This window comes from Neofelis nebulosa, chromosome 15 (assembly GCF_028018385.1).
Source record: "Neofelis nebulosa isolate mNeoNeb1 chromosome 15, mNeoNeb1.pri, whole genome shotgun sequence".
Classification (NCBI taxonomy): domain Eukaryota; kingdom Metazoa; phylum Chordata; class Mammalia; order Carnivora; family Felidae; genus Neofelis; species Neofelis nebulosa.
In genome coordinates this window covers 46,162,657-46,189,385 of record NC_080796.1, presented here as the reverse complement: position 1 = coordinate 46,189,385, position 26,729 = coordinate 46,162,657, and the positions used below count along the sequence as shown (strand labels likewise).

At 55.7% G+C, this 26,729-nt stretch overlaps 1 protein-coding gene across 2 annotated transcripts; it reads right to left on the bottom strand.

The window, feature by feature from the left end:
- Nucleotides 1-4,887: 4,887 nt before the first annotated feature.
- INAVA (innate immunity activator) lies at nt 4,888-26,086 on the bottom strand. Of its 2 annotated transcripts, none has more exons than XM_058700661.1 (10): nt 25,898-26,086; nt 19,494-19,642; nt 18,607-18,731; nt 17,978-18,094; nt 16,802-17,024; nt 12,293-12,346; nt 11,250-11,460; nt 10,852-11,025; nt 8,321-8,978; nt 4,888-6,824 (listed from the first exon to the last, which is right to left on the bottom strand). In XM_058700661.1, exons 1-10 carry the CDS (start codon nt 26,056-26,058, stop codon nt 6,732-6,734), a joined length of 1,965 nt encoding a protein of 654 aa, XP_058556644.1. In that variant the 5' UTR covers nt 26,059-26,086; the 3' UTR covers nt 4,888-6,731. The 2 variants fall into 2 exon arrangements, with proteins under 2 accessions (XP_058556644.1, XP_058556645.1); XM_058700662.1 differs by lacking the exon at nt 25,898-26,086 and adding an exon at nt 22,576-22,802.
- Between the last annotated feature and the right edge of the window lie 643 nt (nt 26,087-26,729).

The window sequence follows — 26,729 nt, the reverse complement described above, 5'->3', positions numbered from 1 at the left end:
AAGACCTCGGTGGATTCTTCGAGGATTAATACCTAGAAGGGCCGGGAAGAAACAAGAATCTCCCTCAGGGAGAGATGCCAGCCCTTGGCTCTGGGACTTGGTCATCCTCATCCCTGGATGACCAACTCCCAGAAGAGCTTGGGTCTTTCTCACCTCAATTTTCTTGGCCAGAATGGTTTTGGGAAAGTAATCATTCATATTGCCATTTGCCTGGGCCTGAACGGCGGCACTCAAGGTTTCCACAGCCCTCAGGAACTTCAGTTTTTCCGACTCTGACTAGGGGAAAAAACCACAGAAATTTCTTGCCTGTGAACCAGGCCTCAGCCCTTCACTTCTCCTACGGGCTGCACCCAAAACCTGTACCCCAGACCCTGCCCCACACACCCAGCCCAGACCTCAGAGCGGCCAGGATGGATAGCTCACTTGATTTCCTCAACACAGTTCCCCCATCCCCTAGACTGACACTCATCAATGTCCCGGTCCCCTCACAGCCCTCTGGGGACAGTGGAGCTAGGGGTCCCCATGGAAGATTCTTTCAGGTCAGATTGTCCAGGTCAGAAGGCAAAAATGGGCCGAATTTCAGGTGCTTTTCGAACCAGGGCTAGTATCCAAAACCCAAGGAAACGTGAGTTCTCATTTTTTTCTACTTTCTCCTCAGCTCTCAAAAGGTCCAGACAATTTCCTTACCGGTTGTCCTTCTTCTAGAAATTCGTCAATGAACTCACAAGCTTCTCTTTCTGACTGGCGCAATCCTGCAAAGGGATGTGGTTGGGAGGAGGCTGGCTGATTACCTCAGATGGAACAAGAAAGCAGGGCCATCCTATCCCCCTATCGTCTGCCAAGAAGGTTCAAAACCATCAGGGCCTGGGCGGGTATCTCAGCTCCAAGAACCAGCTTCTCCAGATCTAGGGCCTGGTATGGATCTCTGAAGACTAAGTGGAAAAGCAATCATGTGGGGAATCAGGTAAGACTCCTGGCTTCTCACAGAGGCAGGTCTGACAATGGACAGGTGTCTGCATCACGAATGGCCAGATATAGAAGGGTAATTATGAAGAGAGAGATCTTCAAGTCACCCCCAGTGGCCACGAATTACTGGAGCTCTCCTAGACAGGCTTTGAAATCCTGTGAACGGACTTGAAATCTCAAATGAGCCTTGGAACCTCCCTTGCCAATTGGGCTGGTAGAGCCCTCTGGGAAAGCCTCCCGGAGGAGGGCCCCAGCGGCTGCGGGGGAGGGGGGCCACGCTAAGAATGCAGACTGAGCACCCCCAGGGTGTCAGGAGGGGTGAATCAAGAGGCTGGAGATGGTAGCAGTTCCAGAGCGAGAAGCAACAGAAGCAACCAGGCCTGGGTTCAGGCCAAGTCACGCTGCCCGGCCAGCAGAGCGCACTGAGGGTGGGGCTTAAAGCCATAGCACAGCAGTCAAACCCCAAACTGCCTGAGTTCAAAGCTCAGCTCTTCTACTTTATTGGCTCCGTGAGCTTCCGCAGAGCAAACCCTCTCAACTTGTATGTCCCCGTCCATACGAGGGCAAAGATGATGGTTAACTATTACCGTTGTGAGGCTTAAATGGATGAACGCATGTAAAGAGCAAGTTGAATGTCCCCAGCTTCAGTTCCGTCATCTTCTCATGGGGATGACAATCACAGTATGTATTACCGTGGTGAGGTCTGAATTCATTCATTCATGTAAAATATCAGGAGAATCCCTGGCACATAGCAGGGAACTCAATAAATTCATTCTTTGGCATCTGTTTATTGAGCATCTTCTAGGGAAAAGGCCCTCTTCTAAAGTAGAGCTTACAGGCCAAATGGCTCCTTCACGGAAACTCTGGTTACTATTGTTTTAAAGGTATTCTTTTTGTATTTGCTCATATAGGTTTTTATACAGAGAAAAGCTCACTGACTCAACTTGAGCAGTCTTGAAGGGCTGGTCCTTTACATGAGGACCAAACCATACAGATTTCTAGGGAAAGAGCATTCTAGGCCCAAGGAACAGCAAATGCAAAGGCCCAGAGGCAGGATCGTGCCTGGCATGCTCATGGAAAGCAAGGACCGTGTGCCTGGAGTGGAGGGAGCAAGGAGAATGGCAGGTGACAGAAGCGGAGTGGTAACGGGACACGTCACAAAGGCCTTTCAAGGCCTATGGAAAGGGCTACTGTAAGGACTCGGGCTTTGGCCCTGAATGGGACAGAAGCCCTGGATAGGCTTTGAGTAAAAGAGTGGTATGGTCTGACTTTTGTTTAACAAGATCAGTCTGGCTGTTCAGCTGAGACAGGCATAGAGATGCACAAGGCAGGGGGGCATGGGAGTTGGCTCCCTGAACATCTGTGAGCTGGGTGAGCTTTAAATTCAAAGCCCCAGCGTCCTGTTCCCCGCCTGGCTCCAGGCTCCTCACGGAGGCATTTCTGAAGACCGACACGAGCCCAGAGCTGTGAAGGAGGCAGCCGGAAGTGGGTAGGCTCGTGCCCACCAGGTGACATCTCGAGCAAAGGCTGGGCCTATCACCTTCACCTCTGGAACTGCAATGAGTTGAAACACAGCCCGGTCTGGGGCCAACTGCTCACCCGTTAAGTCAGGATTCCAAGAGACTTGGTGAGTTGATCGCAAAAAGGTGACTCTGCCTAATTGGTGCTTGCGAGGATATGGATTCGTCTGCATCCTTGGGGCAGCAGCCTGCAGCCCGTGAGGACGGTAGCCAGGTCAGGCGTTAGACGCTCCTTCCTAGGGATACAGCTTCTCCACCAAGGGGTGAAGCTGTGCGGGGCAGGACATTTACAAGAAAAGAACTGGCTGAGCAATGCCAGCGCCAGCTTCTCACCGTCAGCTCCCTTTCCCTCCCCCATGGGAAGACATGCGACCCTCAGAAAGGGCCCTGACTCATCCCGACTTGTTTACGAGTCTTCCATTCAGGGCGTGACCTGCAAGGGCAAATTTCAGCTGCAGACGTGGTCTCCTGGGGGCCTCATCACTACTGTCTAAAATACAGAATCAGGGGCTCCTGGGTGGCGCAGTCGGTTAAGCGTCCGACTTCAGCCAGGTCACGATCTCACGGTCCGTGAGTTCGAGCCCCGCGTCAGGCTCTGGGCTGATGGCTGGGAGCCTGGAGCCTGTTTCCGATTCTGTGTCTCCCTCTCTCTCTGCCCCTCCCCTGTTCATGCTCTGTCTCTCTCTGTCCCAAAAATAAATAAAATAAAAAAATAAATAAAATAAAATAAAATACAGAATCAGGCACCAATGATGTCCGTCCCTCTGCCTCTGGGTCAAATTGACTCTGGGAGTCTTGTTGCTAAAATCCTAAAGCTCCCAGGGTGCCTGGGTGGCTCAGTGGGTCAAGCATCCAACTCCTGTTTTCAGCTCAGGTCATGATCTTACAGGCTCAGTTTGTGAGTTCGAGCCCCACCTTGGGCTCTGCACTGACTTTGCAGAGCCTGCCGGGGGTTTTTGGTCTCCCCCTCTCTCTGCCCCTCCCCCTCTCGCTCTCTCTCAAAAATAAACATTAAAAAAATAAAATAAAATAGAATAAAATCCTAAAGCTCCCTTATACCAGAGACTTCTGTCCCCCTTCTCCAATTCATCAATCCCATTCTGCCCTGTGGTAGGGGAGCTAAGAGCCCTAAATATCTTTCCCCGCCCCCAGACACTGCCCAGGAAAATCTTCTCGTGGACCAAGAGACCACTGCCTGAGCCAGTTCTCTCACTGCCCTGCCCTTGGGGTCCCCAAACTTGTGTATCCCATTATGGGCTGTTCTTAGAAGAGCCTTGACAGAGGGCCTGCCCCTGCCTTCTTTTCTGTCCCCATGTGTTAGCTGGTCTCTGTCAGTCCTGTGGCTGGGGAGCTTCCTCCTCTGACTGGTTGCCCCCTCGGAACTCCCCAGCACTTGGTCGCTTTCCCTGGGCCTAACTCATCCCAACTGTCTACAATACAGAATCAAGCGCCCTGTTATGAGCAGTTCGGTTAAGTTGAAGATCCTTAGGTCCACAATTAGGACGCTCACTCCTCCAGAGACCCCTAGAGACCTGCTCCACCCACGCACCTCTACCCAGAATGGAGTCTCCCCCAAGCCTGAGAAAGCCAAGCCCCTGAAGCCCACAGATTCCCCCGGTCCCCAGGGCTCAGCACCCAGGGCCAGGCTGGAGTCACCCCTACCCGTAGCCATCGGCCCTCTGTGTGCTGTGGAGAGGGACAAGCAGGCAGGGACCCCTTTACCTGACACACCGGGCACCTCAGATCCAGGGCACGCGCTTCTCCTGGGCATCGTGGCTCCAGGGGGCGCTGTGCCCCGGGTCCTATAGCGGCCCCTGCAGGGCCGGCAGGGAAGTGGGCTGAATTGGAGCTTTCCTCCCCCTCCCCTCCCCCTCCCCGCGCAGGTCCCCAGGTGGGAGGGGCTGTGGGCAACCCTGCCCAGATGTGGGGGAGGAGACCTTGTGGAAAGCACCTCCCCCCACCACCCCAAGGAAACTCCTGCGTTGTAGAGCTTTGGAGAAGCTCCTATTTCTCATGGAAACCTCCACTCTGGGCCGGCCAGAGCTCCTAGAACCGCTTCAAGGAACAGGAGACTCAGCCCCACTCATCGCCATCCACTGCCTAGCCTGGCCTGGGGGAAGCCTTCAGACTTCCTGGAGCGGAAGTCCCTGCCGTTGAGAAAGTGGCTCCCAGAGCCCATCTTCTCAGGCCCTGGAGACCTAAGGAGCTCTGGCAGGGACTGTTCCTCATTCCATCCTGCCAGGGAGCAGAGAACCTCTACCACCCCGGCCATCCCCCTGCTCCCCAGGGACGAGGCCAGACCCGCTGGAGACCAGGAGACTCTGCCTCCCTGGTCAGGCATCTTGAGGGCTGGGCAAAACCTCTGCTCAGAAAACTTGGCACAAAAGAACCTTTCATCAGCTCAGGCCAATCACAAAGAACAGACTTTATTGACATATTTGGCACTAAAACCCACACAGTTCCAGCCCCGCAGCCAAGTATGCAGCCACTTCGCAATTGCACCAGGCATTACACAGGACCAATAAGTTAACATAAAGGACCCTCATGTGGGGGGTGGGGGGGGGCGGTGCTGGGATGTCTCCTGGCTCAGCCTAGGAGCTCTGGGCTCCCAGGAGGACACGGGGAGGGGAGATAGCTTTACACCAGGGACAGGCACTCAGAGATAAAATGGAAGAGAACAGCATCCGAACTAGGACATTCTAACATAATGGGGCCAGAGTCCACCCAAAAAGGAGGGAGCTGCAGGATGTGGTAAGAGGGCAGTGACAGAAATGCGAGTGCTTCCCCTCAGGCTCTCCTCTCCTCCCCCGGATTCCTGACAGGCCACCTAAGTTCCTCCCTCGGCACCCTTGTGCAGTTGGCTACACTGCCTTCTGTCCAGTGGGGAGAACTGTGTTTCTTTGGGGTCAGGCATCAAAGTGATTGGGGGTTTAAGCTGTATTTGTAGTTTCTGTCCAAGTCCAGGCCACTCAGAGGGGAAAGGGGTCTGCATGAGCAGAATCAGAACGCCGTTCTTCCTAACACCACCAAGCTTCAACTCTGTGCTTTCTCCTTGAGGCAGGAGATCTGAGTATGTGACCAGGCAGCAAAAAGGCCCTGGGACGAGAACCCAGAGACTATCGGATGGTCTTAGCACAGGAAGTGTCCAGGCCTGCTCAAGTCTTAGCAGATGGGATGATTAATGAACGCCCTTAAGAGTGAGTATTCCCATATTGGTAAAAATAAGGACTTGCCGTCTTTCAAGGAAATCCAGTCTCAAAAGCAGAAGCACAGCTGGGTGAGGGGTAAAAAGGGCAGGGAACCCTATGCCCTCCTAGGAGAACATGCCACAACAGTGTGCCTCTCCAAAGATATCTGGAAGGTTTTCGTTTTTAGGACGATAATGAAAAGATGACAGAGAAATGGGTGGGGTTGCAAGCTCTCACGATGCCCGGAGACGGTGGTCAAAGCGTGGGCTGCTCTCCACCAAACACCACCACGGGCCAGCCCCCAGCCCGGGCCTCCTAATGCTACGGTCCGGTGAAGCCTCAAACGTAAGGCTCAGAAGTCTGGGTAGATGTGGGAGCCCACACGGCACAGAGAGCATATGGTGAGTGACTGGGGGCCCTCCAGAGGGGGTTATGGGGTGAGGAAAATAGGGCCCAGGGAGACAATACTCCACCAGGATGTGTGGTCTTTAACCTACCACTTCGTGTGTGCATCACAGAGCACATTATAAAGGGGGAAGAAGATTCTCCCCCTGTCAGGCACCCCTACAGTACCCAGAGAGCTGGGAAATGGGGGTGGTGAGGCGCACTAGTGTGCCTCCAGCTGCAGTGAGACAGGAGCTGTTCTCCGGGGATGTGCATTGAGCCTGAGAATAGTCTGTGAGGAATCCCGACGTGGCCCTCTCTGCTCCACGTGTCTCCTGCCACTTGTCTTGCAGAAGGAGACAAATGCTGTCAGTCAGACAGGCAATGCCTCAAGTCCAGTAGACCAAGCTCTGGGGAATAAAGCATCATCATATTATTGGGATCTTGAGGACAAATCACAATATAAATCCTAAGGCCAGGGTTTCTGAACAAAAGACATTAAAAAAAAAAAAAAAAAAAAAGGCTCAGCTCCAGGTCATCGACCAGCGATGGGGTAAAGGAGCCGAAGAAGGCACTCGAGGGAGGGAGGTCTCGGCTCCAGCTCTGCTGTGGAACAGTCTTTTCCGGCAGCCAGGTCGAGGCATTCAGGGCACACGGTGACACCCGGCCTTGGTTACACCTGGCTGATGATCTCGCCATTCTCAGGCACAAAGACTTGCACAGGGGCCCCTTCGGGCGATCTCCGGGGCACATACACTGTGGTCACCTGCCGGGGTCAGGAAGAAAGGAGAGATCTGTAAGCAAACCAGGTAGAAATATCAAACAGCAAACACAGGTACACCATCCCTTTCCCTTAAGGACACTGACTGGCAGCTACCGGGGCCCAGGCACTCAGCCCCTGCCTTTCCAGGAGGTTCTATGTCCCCCAGTGATCACCCTTTATCCATTTTCCACTCCACTTTCTTTGGGGTGTGCCAGGCGCCCTGCCCTCCTCCTCCCCGCATTTCCTGGGCTCACTTCTTGTCACCCTCCCTGTCTGGCAGGTTGGGATAGGCTGGGCCTGGGCTGAGGACAGGTCCAAGCTGGCAGGAAGGGAAAAGCAAAAGCACGTCAGCTGGAGGGTGCGGCCTGGGACCCAGGCCAGGCCGCTGCCAGGCCAGGATGCCAGCTGCAGCCCAGAGACCTGGTGGGTGGGGGAGGGATGTGCAGCTGGGCCTGGTAGGGATCTTGGGTCTCAAAGAAGCAGCCTGTTGGTAACTTCTGGAGGCTGCAGAGCCCTCCATGCCAGGGAGAAAGAAGACAAGACACATGTGTGTTACCCTACTTCCAGAATGAAGAAACTGGGTCACTGAAACCAGAGTGGGCAGCCTTACCTCACGTCTACCTTACCAATCTGGTCCTTGGCGGATAAGAATCCCGCTTTCTTATACTTACTCTACACTGTTCTGATCATTTTACACATAATAACTCATTTAAAGTTCATGGCCCTCTGACATAGTTGTCCAATCATTAATATCCCTTCCAGGGAGAGCAGGGCTGAGATTTGAACCCACCCCCCCCACCCCCCCCACCCCCCCCACCCCCGTGGCCTGGCTTGAGAGGCTGATAAGCCTGTGCACTTAACCATTAGCCACCCTGCTTCTCAGCCCTGCGGCCAGGAGGGCCGCCGGAGGGGACGTGGACCCACAGGCAATCACAGGTCCTGGCTTCTGCAAACACGTGTCCAGACTCTCCCTTTGTCCTGGGCCTTCACATGAGGAAACTTGGGGGTTAATTCGGATTGGACTTCTGCTTCTGAATACAGGCTTATCTGCTTTGCGGATCATCTGTGGAGCCCGTAAGGAAAAGAGTCCCCGCTCTCTTCCAGGATTACCTCCACCAGTGCACGTGGGTGAGCGCTCTTGAGCTAGAGGCAAAATTGGGAGGTGCGTGGGGGGGGGGGGGGATGTCACGAGTGCCTTCCAAAGCCAAGAAGAAAGGAGCCCTTAAGGAAAAGAGTCCCCGCTCTCTTCCAGGATTACCTCCACCAGTGCACGTGGGTGAGCGCACTTGAGCTAGAGGCAAAATTGGGAGGTGCGTGGGGGGGGGGGGGTGTCACGAGTGCCTTCCAAAGCCAAGAGGAAAGGTTCTGTGGCTTGTCCTTCTCAGCTGGGGACGGCGCGGCCACCAGCCTAGTGGCATCAAACCTCTCTACTCTGGGGCCCGCTAGAATCGCAGCCCGCCCCCCGCTGGAAGGCCCCGTGACCCCGGGGCCGCCCGTACCTGTGTCCGGGGAGCCGGGGCTCGCGCGAAGCCCTCTCTCCCGGGGGGCAGGCTCCGGACGCGGAAAGCCCCCTGGCGGTCCAGCGAGTGCGGGCGGCCGCTGCGGAGGCGCGCGCGCTCGTGCCACGACTTGAGCTCCTCGGACACGGCCGCCTTGCTGAGCGCGCGGCCCGCCGGGCTGTCCTTCAGGGAGGGCGTCCGCACCAGGCGGCCGCGGGAGGCCACCAGCCGCTGCCAGCGCAGCGCGGCCGCGTCCTCCTCGTAGGCGGGGCCCAGGGCAGCGCGGCCCAGCTCCCACTCGCCTGGCGGCGGCAGGTGGCTCTCGGCCACCAGCACGTAGCGCCCGGGCGGCGGCAGCAGCTTGGGGTAGTGCGCGCCGGCCGGGACCCAGGCCCCGCGGGGACGGGGCGGCTCTGGCGGGGACAGGGGCCGCAGGAAGGAGATGTCGGGGCTGCTGCTGCCCGGCGACGTGGGGTGCGAGATGCTGGAGACGTCGGAGCCGCTGTCCTCGGAGCAGGAGTGGTAGGCGGGGTGGGGCAGCGGGGGCTTGGTCGGGGGGAAGCAGGAGTCGGGCACCGTCACCGTGTAGTGAGTGGGGCGGCGGCGGGGGAAGGCGCTGCGGCCTCGGCCCTCGGGACCCGCCCGGAAGGAATCCATCCTGAGGGGGGGGAAGGGGAGACGCACTGAGTCGGGGAGGCCGAATCTAGTCCTTTGGGCCTTGGGTGGGGGGGTGGGGGGGGTGGGAGGGGGGTGAAGATAAACAGGTGAGGCAGACGCTCTACAAACCTCCCCCGCCCCCCTCCAGGAAGCATCCAGATGCCCTCCTGGCCTGGTGTGACATTCAACGTATCCCTCCTGTTGCATTCACACTTCTGTGCTTTGTGCAAAGCGTGCCACGGCCACGTGGGCTATTTTCAGCTGCTTTAGGGACCCTGTGTTCAGCCACATGACACCCACAAAATCCGTGGTCAGGTATCTAAGCTGGACCTGTAAAGCTGTCATGTGGTAGAGACCGTGTGAAGGAAGTAGATGGCCATGCACAAGCCAAGGAGAAGCCTTAGAAGAAACCAACCCCACCCTGATCTTGAACTTCCAGCCTCCCGAACGGTGAGACCATAAATCCCTGTCATTAAGCCACCCACTCTGTGGCATGCTGTTCTGGCGGCGCCACCAAACTACCATAGGGGGACTGCACGCAGGTCGACCCTCCACAAGGGGGCAGCCCAGGACCCTCAGGGGCTGAAACCCAGCCCCTTTTCCCAGTTTGCACAAAGGCACTGTTTGTAAAATAGCCCTGGGAGTATGTAAAATATAAAATTCATGGCCTGACTTGAGAGCAGTTGTCCCAGGCTGCACCCAGTCCAGTGCTGCCTGATGAGTGAATTTAAACTGACAGAAGAGCCCAGCACTGGTGCCCAGGGCTTTCCGTGGGGTGTAGCTAACAGTGCCTTTCATAACGCTGTCACTGAAACTATCACCAAGAATACTGATAAAGCACTTGGAAAATAACATACAACTGACTCTCATTATTTGCAGATTCTGTATTTGCAAATCCCCCCCCCATAGTCAAAATGCATTTGTAGCCTCAAAGTCAACACCCACAATACTTTTGCGGTCATTTGTGGACGCACACACAGAATGGTGAAGACTTTGACATGCTCAATAGGCACATTCCCAGCTGAGACCGAACAAGGCAATGCTCTGACTTCTTGTTTCGGCTTTTGTACCATAAACGAGTATTCTTGCCACAGTCTATTTAGTGTCACGCGTTTCATATTCTTGTACTTTTTCTTGGTGACTTCACTGTTTAAAATGGCCCTAAGCATAGTGCTGAAGTGCTGTCTGGTGTTCCTAAGGGCAGGAAGGCTATGAAGGTGCCTTCAGTGGAATATACATAGGAGATGAGTTTTATTCGGGCATGAGTGACAGTGCCATTGGCCAGTTCAATGTTAATGGGTCAACAGCATATATTAAATAAGGTGTCTTTCAACAGAAACACACATAAAACAAGGTTATGGACTGATCGACTGACAAAAATGTTGTGACCAGAAGCTCTCGAGAGCCTCACCCTGTGCTTTCCCTAGGAGCAATGGTTCAGTATTGCTACTTTACTGTCTGCGGTGACTTTATAGGATGCCAGACTCCCACAAATAATGAGAATCGACTGCACGTCAATTGAGAGAGTGAATCATCCACTGTCAGCGACCAGTAATACAACAATCTTAAACAGTTGCAAAAGTATCTACCAAGGCACATATTCTTGTGCCATAGGAGAATATAGGTGGGGGGGGTGGGGAACTTGAATTGGGTTGTGCAGAAAACAGCTTGATTCACAAGTGACTTGCCTCTGGTTTTGCTGATTGTGGCAAAGCCTCTATTGAGAGGTGCCCCAAGAAGGGATGGAGAAGCCACAGCACTAGCCATGTGTCACCCAGTCCCACCTGTATCCTAGAAGCCACCACCCTCCAAATGTAAGCTCTCAATAGTGGGTCTCGCCTCCCCCTGCATCTCTGGGGTGACCTGTCTCTTACCTCAGAGACTGCGCCTGGCCCCTCCTCCCCTGCATCTCAGGGGTGGCTGGGGCACTGGTGCGGCCCTGCCGCTGGCCAGGAACGCTGCGGATGGGAACCACATGGTAGGAGGCAGGCTCCAGCAGCCATAGGCTGGAGGCACCGGGCCCGTCCTGTGGCGTGGTGGCTGGGCTGCTGCAAAAGAATTAGGGACAGGTCAGCGGCAAGAATGCCTCCATTCAGGGCCTCAAGCTGTGCAGAGGAAGGGGGCACAGTGGAAGGGGGCCCCAAAACTCACACCTCTCACCATCACACAGTTAAGGAGAGGGGCAGTCTCCCACGCCTTGCCCTGCCTGTACCCCCCTGGCCAAGCACAGCTCCCACCCACTTCCAGCCCTCCCCTTCCTCCCCGTCCTGACCTGGACTCGCTGTTGGGTTCAGAAGATTTTCTGGGCTTCTCGTAGGGGTGGTCCAGGCTGGTCTCCTTCCAGGGACTGTTCTGGATGGGGGCCCGCTCCAGGCCCCCAGTCTCAGGTCCTGCTGGCTTCAGCCCCTCCAGGCTCTGGGGTGGGAGAGGCCGGGAAGGTGGAGCTGGGGACTCTGGGGGAGGTTTTGGCACTTGGGATTCCTCTGCGGGGAGTGAAAAGAAACCTGGTGAAGGCAGTGGCTAGGAAATCGGCCCAACAAGAACCTCCGTGGCCCACGCCTTGCTCTCCCTCCCACGGCTGCTTATCTGGCTGTTCCAGGCTGTGGCTCCAGGCCCAGATGCTCAAAATGTTTTGTTCTCCTTTGGGACTTCCTCACCCATAGCTCTATTTTACACCTGCCTCCTTCAGGAAACCTCCCCAGATTGACTGCCTTTAGTTCACATCATTCCACCTTCTAACCTTTGCTCCTAGTATTATATCTGCAGCTACCTTTCCGCTTACCTAATTTTCTTGTTCATGCTGTGCCCAGGTGCACTATTTCCTTATTGACCTGGACACTCCCCTACATAGGACTGCGCTACCCTCTTGGTCCACCTTGACCCCCAGCATCCTTAAGGTTTATAAACAGGGTTCTTAATCGATGGACAGTGTTTCCTTCCCCCGTGCCATCCTCTATTCAAAGAGGGCAAGGATTGTGGCCAGATGGCTCTTAGGGTCCCAGGGCAAAGGCAGGGAACCCAGAGCCCATAGGCTCTGCTAGAATTCACCTTTTCCTTCCCTGTCAAAATGATTGAACTTCTAGAATGGCAAAGGGTCAGCACATCCCCACCCTCAAATGAACGTGTGCAAGGGCACATAGAAATTAGCATCAAGTAGGAGCAGAGACCTGGAGCCCAGCCCGGCACTCCTGCCTTCACTAGTTCAGTAAATCTTCACTCCCCATTTGAAGTCCTCAGCAGTGAACTCTGCCAAAGCCCCACTGTCTTCCGTTATGAGCCCAATCCTGACAATAGGCCCTAAACTACCCCTCTCACCTTCCTCCAGGAGCAGCCCATCTGATAGAGAGCTGTCATCTGAGGCGCTGAGCTCTGGAAAAGTCAAAGAGGAGAGAAAGAGGTGAGGAAATCAACTCCTAGATCTGGCTTATCCGGCAGTATTGACCCCACCCCCTTCCCGATAGCATCCCGTATCAGGAAATACCAACTGTGTACTAAATACTATGTTAGATATGAATTTATTACTCGGAAGTGGAAAAAAAAAATCAGAAGCTAGGAGGAAACAGGAAGCCTGATTTCAATCCTAGCTCTTCCATTAACTACACAACCTTGAATAAGCCATTGCAATGCTCTAGGCCTCAGTTTCCCTGTCTATAAGAAAAAAAAAAAAAAAAAAAGCCAGGGCTTTTTCTGACAGGGTTTCCCAGCAGTGGAAGGGAAAGGCGAAGTGTCATTCTGGAAGGCCTTTGGGATGGAAATAATTTGCCTAATGTTTCTATAGTCTTCTGAGATCATGAATACAACTCAACTCAAAGACCCCAAATCTGAGAAGCCCTGCATTACGAGTACCAAGAGCAGCGCAAAGTGGCAGTTTGAGTTGTGGAGTTGTGGGATCAATTCACAGCGATCTGATTCTTCAATTGGTGATATGGCAAGTCACTTGCATGAAATGGGAGTGTGACATTTCTGCATGGCGCAACGGCAGCTGTGACCCAGGAAATCAGAGGGAACTTACATTTGCCATTGCCCTTGAACAAACTGAAACATTTAGACCCTGAGAATACTCTACTGACCTGGATGGAATTCACAAAGTATTTTCAACTGTGTTTGATAACAATGATGAGGGGAAATTAACAATAGCCAATATTTCTGTTGTACCAGTAGTTTTCTAAGTACTTTATGTATATTAATTTATGTCATCATAACCACCGTGTAAGGTAAACACTATTATCATCATGTAACAGCTAAGAAAACCAAAGCTTGCAGGAACTGAGTAACATGGCTTAGGCCAATCCACCAAAAGGTGGATTGAGTCAGAATTCATACCCAGACAGTCTGACCAGAGTCTGGCTTGTCACCGCTACCTACCATTTATGGGTTCTCCTGTTAGCTAGCATCTAATGCATAAGTCATTATCCAGAAAGTTCTAAGACAGTTAAACAATTCCAGCCATCTTAAAATCCTTTGTACCAGGACTGGTAAACTATGGGCCCTTGGGCTGAATACAGTTAACTAACTGTTTTTATAAATAAAGTTTTATCGAAACACAGCTACAGATTTATTTACATAAGGTCTGGCTGCTTTTGCACCACGATGGCAGAGTTGAGTAGTTGTGACAGAGACCTTATAGCCCTTGAGGCCTAAAATATTTACTGAGCCTCTATAGAAGTTTGTCAACCTTTGCTCCACAACTTAAATGAATTAAAAAACTCTACCCAGAGTAGTTCTTAAACCACGTAGGGCATACTGCCCAAGGAGCTGGGCCGACTCCCAAGTAGCCAGCTAGGCCATGCTGTGCTTGGCTCGTACTAGCCTTTGCTTTGGGGTTCAAGTGAGGCTACACCCTTTTACTGAATTCTGGTTCTCTGCCTCTGATCTTTTACAAAACCTCGGAGAATAAAGAGTGTTCTTTTTTACAGATCTGTCAAGTTGAAGAATTTGTGGGACTGTTACTATCGTGGTCCCGTGATGCAGCTGGGGTTAGTGTCATGTGTTTTGGTTTGACTATATGATCTGGGAAGAGAGACATCATCTCCCATCATCCCTAATCTTCATAAAAACAAGCATGTCAGAGACTCATTGGCCAAACAAATGCAATGCAAAGAGGGTGATCTGGAGACCCGCTGCTTTTGTAGAGTTAAGACATGGAGGGAGCACATCTACCTGGCAGCCAAACACAGCGGTTCCCGAGGGCCGCTCACTGTCTCAGCCACACTGCCCCAACCCAGCCCCGGATCAACCTCACCCTGCCCTCAGTGCAGCACTGGCAGCTGGACCCCCCAGGTGAGGAGGTAACTACAGAGGTCACACCCACCAACTCTGCACATTCTCAAAGGCCGCACTGTTCAACGGGTCGCCACTAGCTGCATGGGGGTTATGTTAATTAAAATAAAATAAAATTAAAAATTCAGTTCCTCGGTCAAACCAGGCACATTTCGTATACTCTAGCGGCTACTATAGACAGCACAGATATGGACCATTTCCATCACCGCAGAAATTCCAATAGACAGCATTGCTAAAGGAAGGTATTGTCAGTCCACAAACGCATTCCGAGCACCTACTAAAATTAGAGGTGTGTGATGGGGGCGTGGGGGGATTTCTCATCAAATTCACTGTGGTGAATTAGTTTAACACCTGACTGCTCCCTGCCACCTGCAAGGCACTAGCTAATTACCCCCACTTGGCATAATTAGTAATTATCCTAAATTGAATAAGCCTTGTGTGGAGACCAAGGGGGCAGGGTGGCTTTTCCTTTTCTTTTTTTTTTTCTGTTTGCTTTTTTTTTCCTTTTTAATTCAAAACACCTCTCAGCTACTAACTAGTTATTAATCCCTTTCTACTTCCTCCTTCTGGGGAAAGCACAGCTGGGCCGAGGAGCCAGAGAAGGAATCACTTGTCTAGAGCTGATTCCTCCTGCCCTGCCAAGGCAGGACATTAGAACCCAGGACCTCAGGCCCACCGGCAAGACAGGGTTTGAAGGTGGAGGGTGCCGCGTCTTTTTCTCTGATCTGGAGGGTGAAAGGCGCCCGCTACCCCAGGTTTCTTCTCTACAGCTGAGTGCACCGAGGTTTCAGAACCGCCTGTCTCCCATGGAAGGTTAACGAAAGCCCCAGGCACGTCCTGACCCGCTCATACCCCCAACGAGAAGCATCACTGGTCACAATGGCAGCAGCAGTGTGATATCTCCCCACACCTTCTGCCACCCCAACATCTGCAGGCTGCCGAGCAGTACGGGGCTGGAGAAGACACAGGAGGGGCTGAGGCAAACTGGGACAGGGGCACTTCTCACTCCCCCGCCGGCTCCCTACCAGCACAGCGCAGGTAAGCCCCTTAGGGACTTCCACACCCAAGTCAGTGGCTGCCTTTCAAGGGGGGGGGGCTCAAGTCCTGGGGATCCTGTCGGAGTGGAGGGAGGATGGAGAACTTCTTTTCCATCTGAGCCTGGGAGACCACGAGTATTGTCTTGCAGCCAGGCCAGAGCCAGTCGACCCAGAGAAGTCTGGCCATCTGAGCCTGGGTCAGGTGCACGGTCTCCTGGGTTTACTGGGTCAACTGTCACACAGAGGTACCTCCTCCCTCATTCTCTGCTTCTGCTGGAGGTGACCTGGGAGGTGTCTGGTCACACCCTTTCTCACCTACATCAGAGACAACGTGCGGCAGCGGGGACTCTGGAGACCTGTACTAGGAGCGTCCCCTTGCCCACAGCATGGGCCACTGGGCACGGGGGGTTCTAAATATGAGCGTCCCCAACCAGAAGAGGAGAGTAGCCTCTGTGAAAAGCCAACCCAAGGTGCAGGGGTAGGAGCCGGAGGGTGTGGGAGAAATAAACAATTCCCCAAGCCCAGACCAAGGCCTTGGTCTCCAGTTCCAAGGATGGCCCCAGGTCACCCCTCCCTTCTTCACCCCAGGTCCCTCCCCTACAACTGGGCCCCATGAGAGGCCAGGGGTTGAGGCAAGCGACGGGCATGATGCCCTGAGAAGTAGAAGGTAGGGCTGCGAGTGGACTTGACAAGCTGGGTTTGCGTCAGGAGAGGGCAAAGCCGGCACAACTGAGGGCTCAGAACCACTTGTTGGAAGGTAACCCGGGCTGGGTGCACCGGTGTCCAGTAACGGCAGGTCCTGGGCAGGGACGACTTTCTAGGTGCCCCACAGCCCCAGGTCTCTGGGCCACGGGGCTCAGGGACTAGACTAGAGGCACAGTAAGAGCAAAGAGCAGAAGTGGAGGGATTCCCCTTGACCAGGGTGGTTCTAGATGCTTAAGGGATGGTGGGGTGTGGCACTGGTGGTGCTGGATTTCAACCTAAACATCCCACGAGTAGCCCTGGGTCCCTGAGCAGCCTCACTCAGGCCGGGGACAGCACGTCAGCTCAAGCCTCAGGCTCACGTCAGCCTCACGCTTCCTGACCATATAAGCCAGCCCCTGGGGCCTGGAGGGCAGGAGGGTGGACCTGGCAGCTGCATAGACCCTGGGAAGAAGCTTGAAGTCAGCCTGGGGAGCACCTTTCTGCCTAGAAGGCCTTCTTGAGGGCCGTGGGTTTTGAGGTGGACGTGGAAGGAATGGGATGCTTCCTAAGGAGATTGGGGGAGAGGGCCTCACGGGATGGAGAAGCCCTGGGCCACAGCTTGTCGGGGTTGCAGAGGGTCAGGATGGGGTAGAGGTGGACCGAGGAAGCAGGTTTCCCAGCTAAAGCCAATCTGGACTATTAAACACAGTGCTGGGCACGAAGGCGAATGCAGTGGCCCTGGGGCCATGCCACCTGCCATCCCATCTAAGCTCCCACGAGGCCCGCGTGGCCCGGGACGGGACTCTCAGGGCGACCGGCTCACCTCGGCCCAGGGGCAGGGCAGCGGCGGGAGGGGGCCCACTGGTGCGCCGCTGCTCGCCCAGGCAGCGCTCCAGCTCCCTCAGCTTCTTCTCCTCCTGCAGCATGGCATGCTTCCGCTGCCGGCGGGCCTGCCTGCTGAGGTTCCCCTCCCGGCACAGGCGGCGGGCCGCTTCGGCGATCTGCAGCTGCAGGGCTAGCTCCCGCTCCAGGCCGCTCAGGGGGTCCTGAGGAGTGGGAGAGGCAGGGGGCTCAGTGGCCATGGGGACCCAGGGAAGGGCCCCGACGGACCCCCAGCCCGGGAAGCAGACGGCAGCACGGGCGGCCCTGGGGTGGAAGGTGGAGCGGTGGGAGGTGCCCGAGGGCAAACTTGTGGGCCCGAAAAGCTGGCCTGGGGACCCACCTGCCAACCTGCCCACTGAGCCGGGCAGAGCGGGCACTAACGTGGGCCTCTCTCCCTCCTGACCCTAAGGGCTGGGCAGCTGAGCCCAGGGGACACTTGCCACCTTTCGCACCGTGGGGAAGGGATCCCGGGGCCCGAGCCGCCCCCTCACCACCTGCCTTCCCCCGCTGAGAAAGAGGACAGCCCTAGGGGCCAGAATAACCTGTTTTTTAATTTTTTTTTTTTAATGTTTTTTATTTATTTTTGGGACAGAGAGAGATAGAGCATGAACGGGGGAGGGGCAGAGAGAGAGGGAGACACAGAATCGGAAACAGGCTCCAGGCTCCGAGCCATCAGCCCAGAGCCTGACGCGGGGCTCGAACTCACGGACCGCGAGATCGTGACCTGGCTGAAGTCGGACGCTTAACCGACTGCGCCACCCAGGCGCCCCCAGAATAACCTGTTTAAATGGGCCATTGCCTCCCTGGGCTGGTGGTTGAGCTCTTAACTGATCTTCTGCCTACTGGCCCAAACAAACCCAGGGTCCTCTCGTGAGTCCCCAGCTCTTACACACCTTCCCCATGGCCACTGGGCTACATGTGAGTGGGTGCCCCTCATCGACACGGAGCCGAGCACCCTGACTGGGTGTGATGGCGGGGGGTGGGGGGTGGTGGAGATTGCCAAAAACCAGGAGAGGGCCCTGTGCCTCAGAAGCTGCCCCTCCAGACGGTGAGGCCTTGGCTCAGGGATCAACATTTGGAGGGGGGGGGTGAGAGACATCCCCCTGAGGTGCCTCACCTCTCTGTGCAAGGCCCGCTCGTCCAGTTTATAAGCTGCTCCAATCCTGCGGCGGACCTTGGGGGCCTTTTCCCCTGGTTTGAGGGGATACTCGGCCGGCAAGACACCCGTCAGCTCCTGCAGTGGAAGCAACATCAGCCAGGCCCCACTCCAACTGCCCAGCCCTTGGCCAACCAAGCATAGCCGGTACCCCCCTTTGCCTGTGCCCACCCTTCCCCAGAGGCCCCTGCCCACTCCCCACCCCATCCCGTCCCCCAGGCCTGTCTCACTGGCCTCTTCAGGGCACCCTCCACATTCCCTCCTCTTTCCCTTCTACCTTCTGCTCACCCCCGCCAGAGATCTACTCTGGCCCTGGTTACATTCCCACAGGCACCTCTGTCAACTCCCTCTGTAGCCCCTCTGTCTTTCTCTCCCGTGTCTGGGGGCCCCACCTTGGCTACTTCCTTCGCTCAGGGCGGCTCAGGGCCCAGGTCAGGGACTCCAGGCACCACACCCCCATCTGATTTCCAGAACTCTCTCACAAATGGGGTTCCCTTCCCTCAGCCCAAACATCCCCAAATGTGGCTCTAGGGCTCCTCCGGTTAACCCCAAGTTATTGGGAGGAACCGGGGGCCGGCCGAGGCTCTCACCGCCTCCCTGAGGCAGAGTCTCTTCAGCTCCTCCAGGTGTGCCTCCAGCCGCTCTTCCAGGGCCCTCTGCTGCTTGCGCACCGCGTGGGTCAGCTCCTTCACCGGGGACACCGGGCTGTCAGGGCCTAGGGGGGCCGCAGGGCACTGGCTCAGGGAAGCCGAGGTGGGTAAGCCCCTCTCAGACACTCGTTAACTATCCCAGGCCCACACGTGTACACACACACACATACACACACACACACAGCCTCATGCCTGCCCGCTGATCGCAGATCTGAGGTGCTGCGGCCTGTGTCATGACCACAAACGCCACATCTCCTGGCTGTCCGAGGTGGCAACATGACAGCTCAAAAGGAAGGGCCGCCTCACCAGGCCATCTGCAGGTGGTGGGAGGGCTACCCGGTCAGGGCTCCGTTCTCACCCTTCCCACCCTCCACCCACACAATTCACTGCTGCCTCCTCCTCCTTCTCCTTTCTCCCTCTCCCTCTCTCTTTTTCTCTCTCTCATTCACACACATGCTTCTTTCTTCTCTTCTGTCAGGACCAGACCAGGCCCACAGACTCAGGCCAACCAAAGAGACAGGACCTTTCTATCAGCCAGATAAGATTTTTCTACTTCTTAGTAATCACTAGGGCCAGAGTTGCAGAGACCTGTTCCAGATAGGATCACACCTCCAGGCCAGACCATCCAGGAAAACTGCAGTCCCTCTCGTATTTAGCCCCCAGCAGAGGCCTCTCCCACCCCTCCTGCCCTCCCCCTACTCCAGTCTTCCAGCTTCTCAGCCTGGCCGGCCCTGGGGCCTGGGGCCTGGGGCCTGGGGCCTGGGGCCTGGGGCCTCAGAGAGGCAGGGCTAGGGGGCCCACGTGGCGGGATTCCCCAAACCACTCACCAGACTGCAGGATGATGCCGCTGTCAGTGTCGCTGACCTCATCCTTACTCTCCATGGTGGATTTCTGGGAGGAGGGGGCACAGAGTAGGGAGGGGTGACACCGTTCCCAAGCTGAGCCAGGATGTGTCAGTGGCCTGCAGTTTCCCCAGCTTTTAAGAGAACAACAACAAAAAGATAGATGTGAAACCCCTTAGTTCCAAACAGAGCCTAAGGATCAGATATCTGAGGGCACGGGGAGTGGAAGTGAGGGCCATATTTCTGGAACAGTCTGGCCTTGGGGGTTCTCAGCTCTGGGGGTGCTACCGAGAAGGCTCTGTGGGCCTCACCAGCAAAGCCGCTCTCGGGGGCTCTCTGGGCCCACCCTAGCCTCCTGCCTCCTCCTTCTGAGAGGGGCCTCTCAGCCCAAGAGAGTCAACAGCAGTGGTGGCCACAGGGACCACTGAGACTGGGGACAAGGACAAGGAAAAGAGCAAGAAAGAGAATGAAAAGGAAAAAGATAAGAAAAAATGGGTGGGAGGACAAAGAAAGGAGGAAAGGAAAGCAGGAAGGGGAAGATGTCTTCTTGGGGCACAGCCGTCGATCGCCATGGGGCTGACTGTCCTCAGCCCGAGAACCCAGGAGGCATGAGACCCATCCCGCTGCCCCAGTGGGTGACAACACTTCAAAACTGGCTGGGCACTGGGTACCCACCCAAGCCTGTGCTCTCGGGTCCTCAAAGCCCAGGCTGCCCTGCCCTCTGGACCAGGGTATGCATCCAAAGGCAGGTGCCAGAGAGCTGTCCCAAAGTTCTGAAATAATTCCCAAGCCACTATGTCTAGGAGACCCCTCAAGGAGGAGTCAGCTGAGATCCCCTATCCCCCACAGCCAGAGGAGACCCGGCGTGTGTGTGTGTGTGTGTGTGTGTGTCAGGGTCACGGGGGAGGGGGAGGGGCTGTGTGACTAGAGTGGAAGCCGCCCGAGGACAAGAAGTCCACCCACTCCTCTATCTCCCTGGAGCACTTGGGTGGCACAGGTACAGTCTCAGCGTGTGTCGGCCCAGCTAGGGGTACCAGTCTCCAAAACAACACCTGCTCCTCACCGAGCCCACATCCCTGGGTCAGGGTCTCAGCTGGCCGCGGCCTGGTAGCTGTTGGCTGGAGCAGGGGTAGGGAGGGGCGGGAGGAGCCCAGGCAGTCCGTCTGGAAGGAGAGCCCAGCCACCTCCTCACTGAGTCAGCCCATTGAGCAACAGTCCAAAAGTCCTTCTGAGTTTCTGTCTGGAGCTTATCCTGCCTCCCCACGGCACAGGGCCACGGGGTGGAGGAGGTGGGCTCCACCCCTCTGCCACCAGCCAACAGCAGAGGCAAGTCAGCCCTGGGAAAGCCGATCACAGCGCAAGGCCAGGAGAGGGAGAAGGGACTTCGCACAGCCAGGTCCCCAGTAGGACCTCTGCCTCTCGAGACTGGAAGAGCAGGACCGATGGAACGCTTTTATAGACCTCCATAAATGGCACAGCCCAGCGAAGTACCGTGGGCAATAGCAATAAAAAGGTGGCCCTGATAACAATATGTACCTGCACTGTGAAATTTCATTTTTCCCAGAAAGTCCAGAGAATAGATGATAGGAAGAAAGAAAGAAAGAAAGAAAGAAAGAAAGAAAGAAAGAAAGAAAGAAAGAAAGAAAGAAAAAATGTTTACGTAGGGCCTTTGTAAACATGCCAAAGAGAGCCCGTGTTCTAGAAACCCAGAACAGGGTAATTCGTGTGAGAGTTACCTCTGCATGGCCCATCCCTCCCAAACCTTCATGTCCCCTGGAGATGAGAGCAGGACAGAGGGGCACGCGGCTCACCCACCTCCCACCCGCCGCAGGCAGCCTCTGACCTTCCCCAGAAGCCAGGGCCAGGGCCCGGGCCCAGCCAGAACTAGGAAGCAAGGGTGTCTCAGCTAGCACGGTGAGCGTTCTGCTTTGCACAAGGGAGGAGGTAATGTGGGAGAAAAGCCATGAATTAGTCACACTTGCTAATTAATTATTAACCACGAAGGAGTTGCCTTGGCAAGTTACGATAACTCAGCCCCTGCTTTCCTCCTTGACTGGTGCAGTGTGTAGGATTATGCGGACAGAGGGGTGGGTATGAGAGGAGAGCCCCCTTGGCACACCCCCTCTCCTCCAGTGTTCACCGCCAGGGTCAAGGGCACACGCTGCCAGGGTCTGATGCCGGGCACACTCTGGGCTAACTCACGGCTCCAAGCAAAGCAAAGAGCACAGGACCCAAAGTTGAGAGCTTCAAGTTGTAGTTCGGCTACTGCCTGTGTTGTCCTGAGAAAGTTACCTGGCCCGGCCAGCCTCCTTTCCTCGTGGACACAAAGACTAGACAGTGTCCAGGGAAGGCCCTTTCCAGCTCCCCGCTCAGAATCTGGACCTCTTGGACAATGCCGGGCTGAGCAGGAACCCCAAACAGCCATGTAGCAGTCGCCTTCATGTGCCCTGCCAAGGCAGCCCTCCTGGCCGTGGGGACCCTGCCCCGGGAGCCCAAGGGATCTGCTCAGCTCCTGCCTCCACCAGCACCACAGGAGTCCCTTGAGCCTCAGATATTTAAGGCATTGCTTTCAGATAAAGGCAGTTCAGGGAACATGCCCAACCCCTTCCCAACGCAGGAATCTCTCCCTGCCCTCCAGACCCTCAGCTCTAAGCGGCAAGCCCCAGGGCTGGGTCCTAAGAAGCAGTCCACCTGACTGAACAATGTCCCCAGGGAAAGGCAGACAGGAAAGAAGAGGCATAGAGGAAGGCAGGGAAACACCAGTGCAGCGTCCCTCAGGCTGAGCCACTGAGGACCCTCCTCGATCACCCGTGTGCCCCCAAAACCAGGTCCTGGGCCTCTCGCTTCTTCCTGTGGAGACGGAGGCCTGGGGACTACAGCGAAACTGTAGCAAACCTACAGCAAGGGGCTCCTCATCTGGGCCCACCAGCACCCCCCTATCATCCCTTGCCCCAGACACAAGGCGGAGGAGGAGGTGGTGACGAGGGCTACTACAGGGGCTCCCCCCACTCCCGGGCCGGCCTGCCCCCCAGCCCCAAAGACCTGTTCCACCCTGCCCTGCTCTCACCTGCTTCTGGGGTTTAGTCCAGGATTCCGGGAAACACCCCCGTTCCCAGGTCAGCGGGCCGAGGGGTGTCGCATGTCGCCTCAGGGTGTCCCAGGCCACAGGCCAGTGTCCCTTGTGCTCTCCTCTGACCTGGCTCCAGCTCTCTACTTGCCGCTGCCGATGGCCGCCCCTCCCTCTGGTCCCGCCTGCTGGCCTGCCTGCCTTTCCTTGTAGGCTGCCTTTCCTCCTAGGCTGCCTGCCGGGCCAGGGGAACCAGGTTACTTGTTACGACTTGAGTCAGAGGGGAGGAGCAGGTGAGCAAGTCCTTCCCTGAACTAATCCTGCCGTGGCTGTTGCCAGCAGGCAGCTCCTGGGCCTCTACGCTTCCGGGGGTGGGGTGAGGAGGGAGAGAGGGGCTCCCCGTGGAGGAACCCCAGGAGAAGGCAACGGGGGTCATGTCTTCATGGCCTCAAGGGACTCCAATGCAAAAGTGGTGAATGGTTAGGGCGCACAATTGCTCTCCTAACCCTTAGTCTCCCTAGCAAGGAGAGAGGTCAAGGCATTCGAGACCCCCAGAAGCAGGGTGAAAGGCCACTGTCCATGGGGAATACCAACAAGAAGTTGACAGAATGACAAGAACAGGTCATGACTCTTTCCATACACAGTCATGGAAAGCAAGGCCTGGGTTTTGTCTCTCCCAAATCAGGTTTAAGGAAATTTCAGGCAAGGCAGTAACTATGGAAGTCCGTATGGGAAGGCTCTAGGGTCCCTAAGAAAGCAAGAGTGGTCTCTCTTTTCATCCTACTCATTTCCTCCCAGGATCATCAAGGCCTATTTATTTCTTACATCCATCCCTCAACAGGGTCCACGGCGCACTAAGCTGAACCCCAGTCCTAGCCCCTATGCCACAGGAGAGCCACTGGGCCCCAGGCTCTAAATCCACTCCCCAAACATGAGGGACCAGGGACTGAAACGGAACTTGTTTTCTACAGAAAACAAGCCTCCAGGTCTCCCACCCCACTGGTCCTCAGACAAACCCAAAACTGTTTAGAATTCAGCCCACTTCATTGGGCGAAGCAAGGGCTAAGGCTACCTGTGGCTCCACGTGGAAAACACACAGACGTGATACAGATTAAGGACTACATCCCTCAAGGCTTACATCGCACCACCTCCCTTTCTCCCACTCTGATGTTCCCACTGTGTCCCTTCATGCTGGGGTATCAGCACCTCAGCATCTCTCTGGATTGCTCCCCTCTCCCAGCCCCATCTCCAAACGCCCTCCCCTTCCCCGTGGCTGGGCAGGTAGAAGTGTGCTCCACCAAGTGTCCCCTGTAGAGCAGAGCTGTGTCACCGACGGAGTTCCTGTCTGCCTTCTTCCCTTCACCTGCATCCCCCACAGTCCCTACACACATACCCAGCTCACCTTCGCATCCTATACACACCCTCTTTCCAAACAATGCTAGTCCCAGAGTCCTCCAGGCTGACCACTTCCTCCTCTCCCCAGGCTGAGGCTACGGGGGCCCCCCCAACCGGGGGCAGACCCCTCCCATGATGTGGAGCCAGCTTTGGGTGTCCCAAAGAGCCTGCAGCCCTCCCCTCCCCCTATTGGCTTGTCACATTCTTCCAAAGAAGACAAACACAGAGAGATTGACTCTGAGTGGAACTAGTCCCCTTCTTCCACCTTGCCCATCCCCCAGCTCCAGGTGGGGGGTGTTGGAAATCTCTGGAACCAGCCCATGGCATGTTTTTTAATGCACAAAAAAGAAATGAAGAGAATCACCAGGAGAACGAATTATATTAAAATACAGTTCTAAAAACAAACACATAGTAATATATAATGCTTCTTTATTAATGTTAAACGGGATGTGGCAGTGGATAGTTTCATAGAAGCGATGAATGTAAACGATGCTTCGAGACAGAACAACTGTGACGTGACCGTAAACTATCTGTGAATTCTATCAACGGCAAAGCCACAGCTACTGCCAATGGTTTCTTGCCTTCATGATTGAAGGCAATGCTAAATTTTTGTTAAAGGTTGGTGTGAAATAAAGATATTTCTTCCCACCTAAGTTCACAAACGCTCTGAATTCTATCCACAGATGCTTTGGTGCCCGGGACCCAGTGAAGAACCCCACTTTCAGGTAATCCCCCCTCTCTGAGTTCAGAGGAGAGAAATACAGATAATCAACTCACCGCATTGATCCTCTGGAATTTTTGTAAACCCCCTGCTCCCTCAAACTCACATGCAGCATTTCCTGACCCAGCAGAACGTGAGGTCTGGAATGCGACTAGCCAACCAATTCTCCCAAGAACCCTAGATCCAATGGGTTGGATCTCACTGTCTGCCAGGCCACTCAACGCAAAATACCAAAAGGGAGGTGGGTAGTACCCCCAGGAGCTGGCTGGGGTTCAGTGCCCTGCTGCCCGCTGGCCTAAGGGATCAGGGTTCTCAGATCAGTGCCCTGCCCCAACCCCCAGAGCATCAACACCCAGAACACAAGTTGGTGAGGATGTGGAGTGTCCTTGAATAAAGTCAGACTACTTGGAATCTGATTGTTCAAAGGAGAAAAACTGCATCTCTTTAGGATTTTCACTTCCCAAGGAGAAGTGCTGCATCAGGAAACTTCCACACTCTGTGGCCATCCACTCCCACAGTTTCAAAAAGTCCCTTTAAGTTTCTTCTGCTACACGAGATTAGAAGTTCTTGAAAGCAAGAGCCTCATCTACCATCATCACATTGCCTCCAGCACCCAGCAAAGAACAGTCTCAGGCACTCCTAAGATCCCACTTAATGAATTAACAGATCAATGGTCAGCCGCCGGAGCCAGCAGTGCAGAAAGAAGGGGAATAGCCCCGGGACCCTCAAGGCGAAGGAGGGTGGAAGAGGGTCCCTTAACTGGTTTCTTTCTCCACTCTTCTCCGTCCCCACTGGGAAAGGTGTTCGCCTCCAGCAGGCGATGGTGGAGTGGGTTCTAGCCAGGAATGCGCCCTGAAATCAGACCTCTCGGCTTTCCTTAAAAAGCCCCTTTGTCCGGTCCACCCTGCTCCCCTCCCCCACCGCGCCCCTCCGCATCCAGGCGGCCCGAGACTTTGCTCCTTTTGTTTGGCTGCTTTCTGGCTTCCCGGAACCTGGCCAGGGGATCCACAGGCGTGGGGAAGGTCGAAGGAGAAGGGTTGAGGAGTCGGAAATGTGCACTTTGGGTAGGAACTTGAAATTCCCACCCCCTTTGTAAATCACTCCGTTCCTGGTAGGGCCAGCTCCGCTCAGGCCACGGACCACGGGTTCAGGAGCTTGAGCCCCCCAGTTCACCCGCGCTGCGTCCCCCTAAGTTTTCCCCCTTACCTGTCCCATGGAGCTCTGGCGCCGCCCGCCTGTCCCCGCGCCCCCCGTTCCTGCCTCGAAGCTTCAGGACCTGTTTGTCCAGGCCATCTTCTCTCTCCCCGACCCTCCTCCCGGCCTTCCCTCCCGGGAGGTATTTCATTTAACTTCGGCATTTGCAGCATCCCAAATGTTAAAGATCCCAAGACATCTGTCCCCTGGGGCATACCAAGGCCCAGAGGAAAGAGGGGAAAGACGCAAGAAGGGATTCGAGATTCCGATCCAAGAGTCGGGGCGGGACCCCATGGCGGGGTGGTAAGATGCCAGCGAGAATGGGTACCCTTTGGGGACCCCGGCCCGGGGGGGCGAGACCGCCCCCTTCTCCCGCTTTGGGACGCCGGTGCGGCGGGACACCCCCGGCACTACCAGTTTCCTCCGCCCAGGCGGGAGGAGGCTCCTCTCTCCGTCCGAGGGCCGCCTTTCATCCGCGCGCTCCGGCCTGGCCGGGGGCCGTTTCCATTCCTGGAGACCCCGGGGTGAAAGAATGAGAGGAGCCGGCAAGAGGGCGCCGCGCCCCTCCCCCGCAGGCCCCGTCCCCCCTCCCCGCGAGTCCGCTTCCCCCTCGCTGGGCACCGCGGTGCTGCCGAGCCACCGCGCGCTGGCGCAGCCGCAACCGCCTCCCCCTCCCCCGGCCCGAGCCCAGTCCTCCTCCTGGGCGCCGGCTGGCCGGGCTCCGCCGCGCAAGGAAAGGAGCCCACTCCCGGTGAGCGCCTCCTGCTGTTACCGCTAGCCTGGTGCCCTCCCTCCCTCCATCCGTTCACTCACTCACTCACTCACTCACACGTCCCTGTTTTCA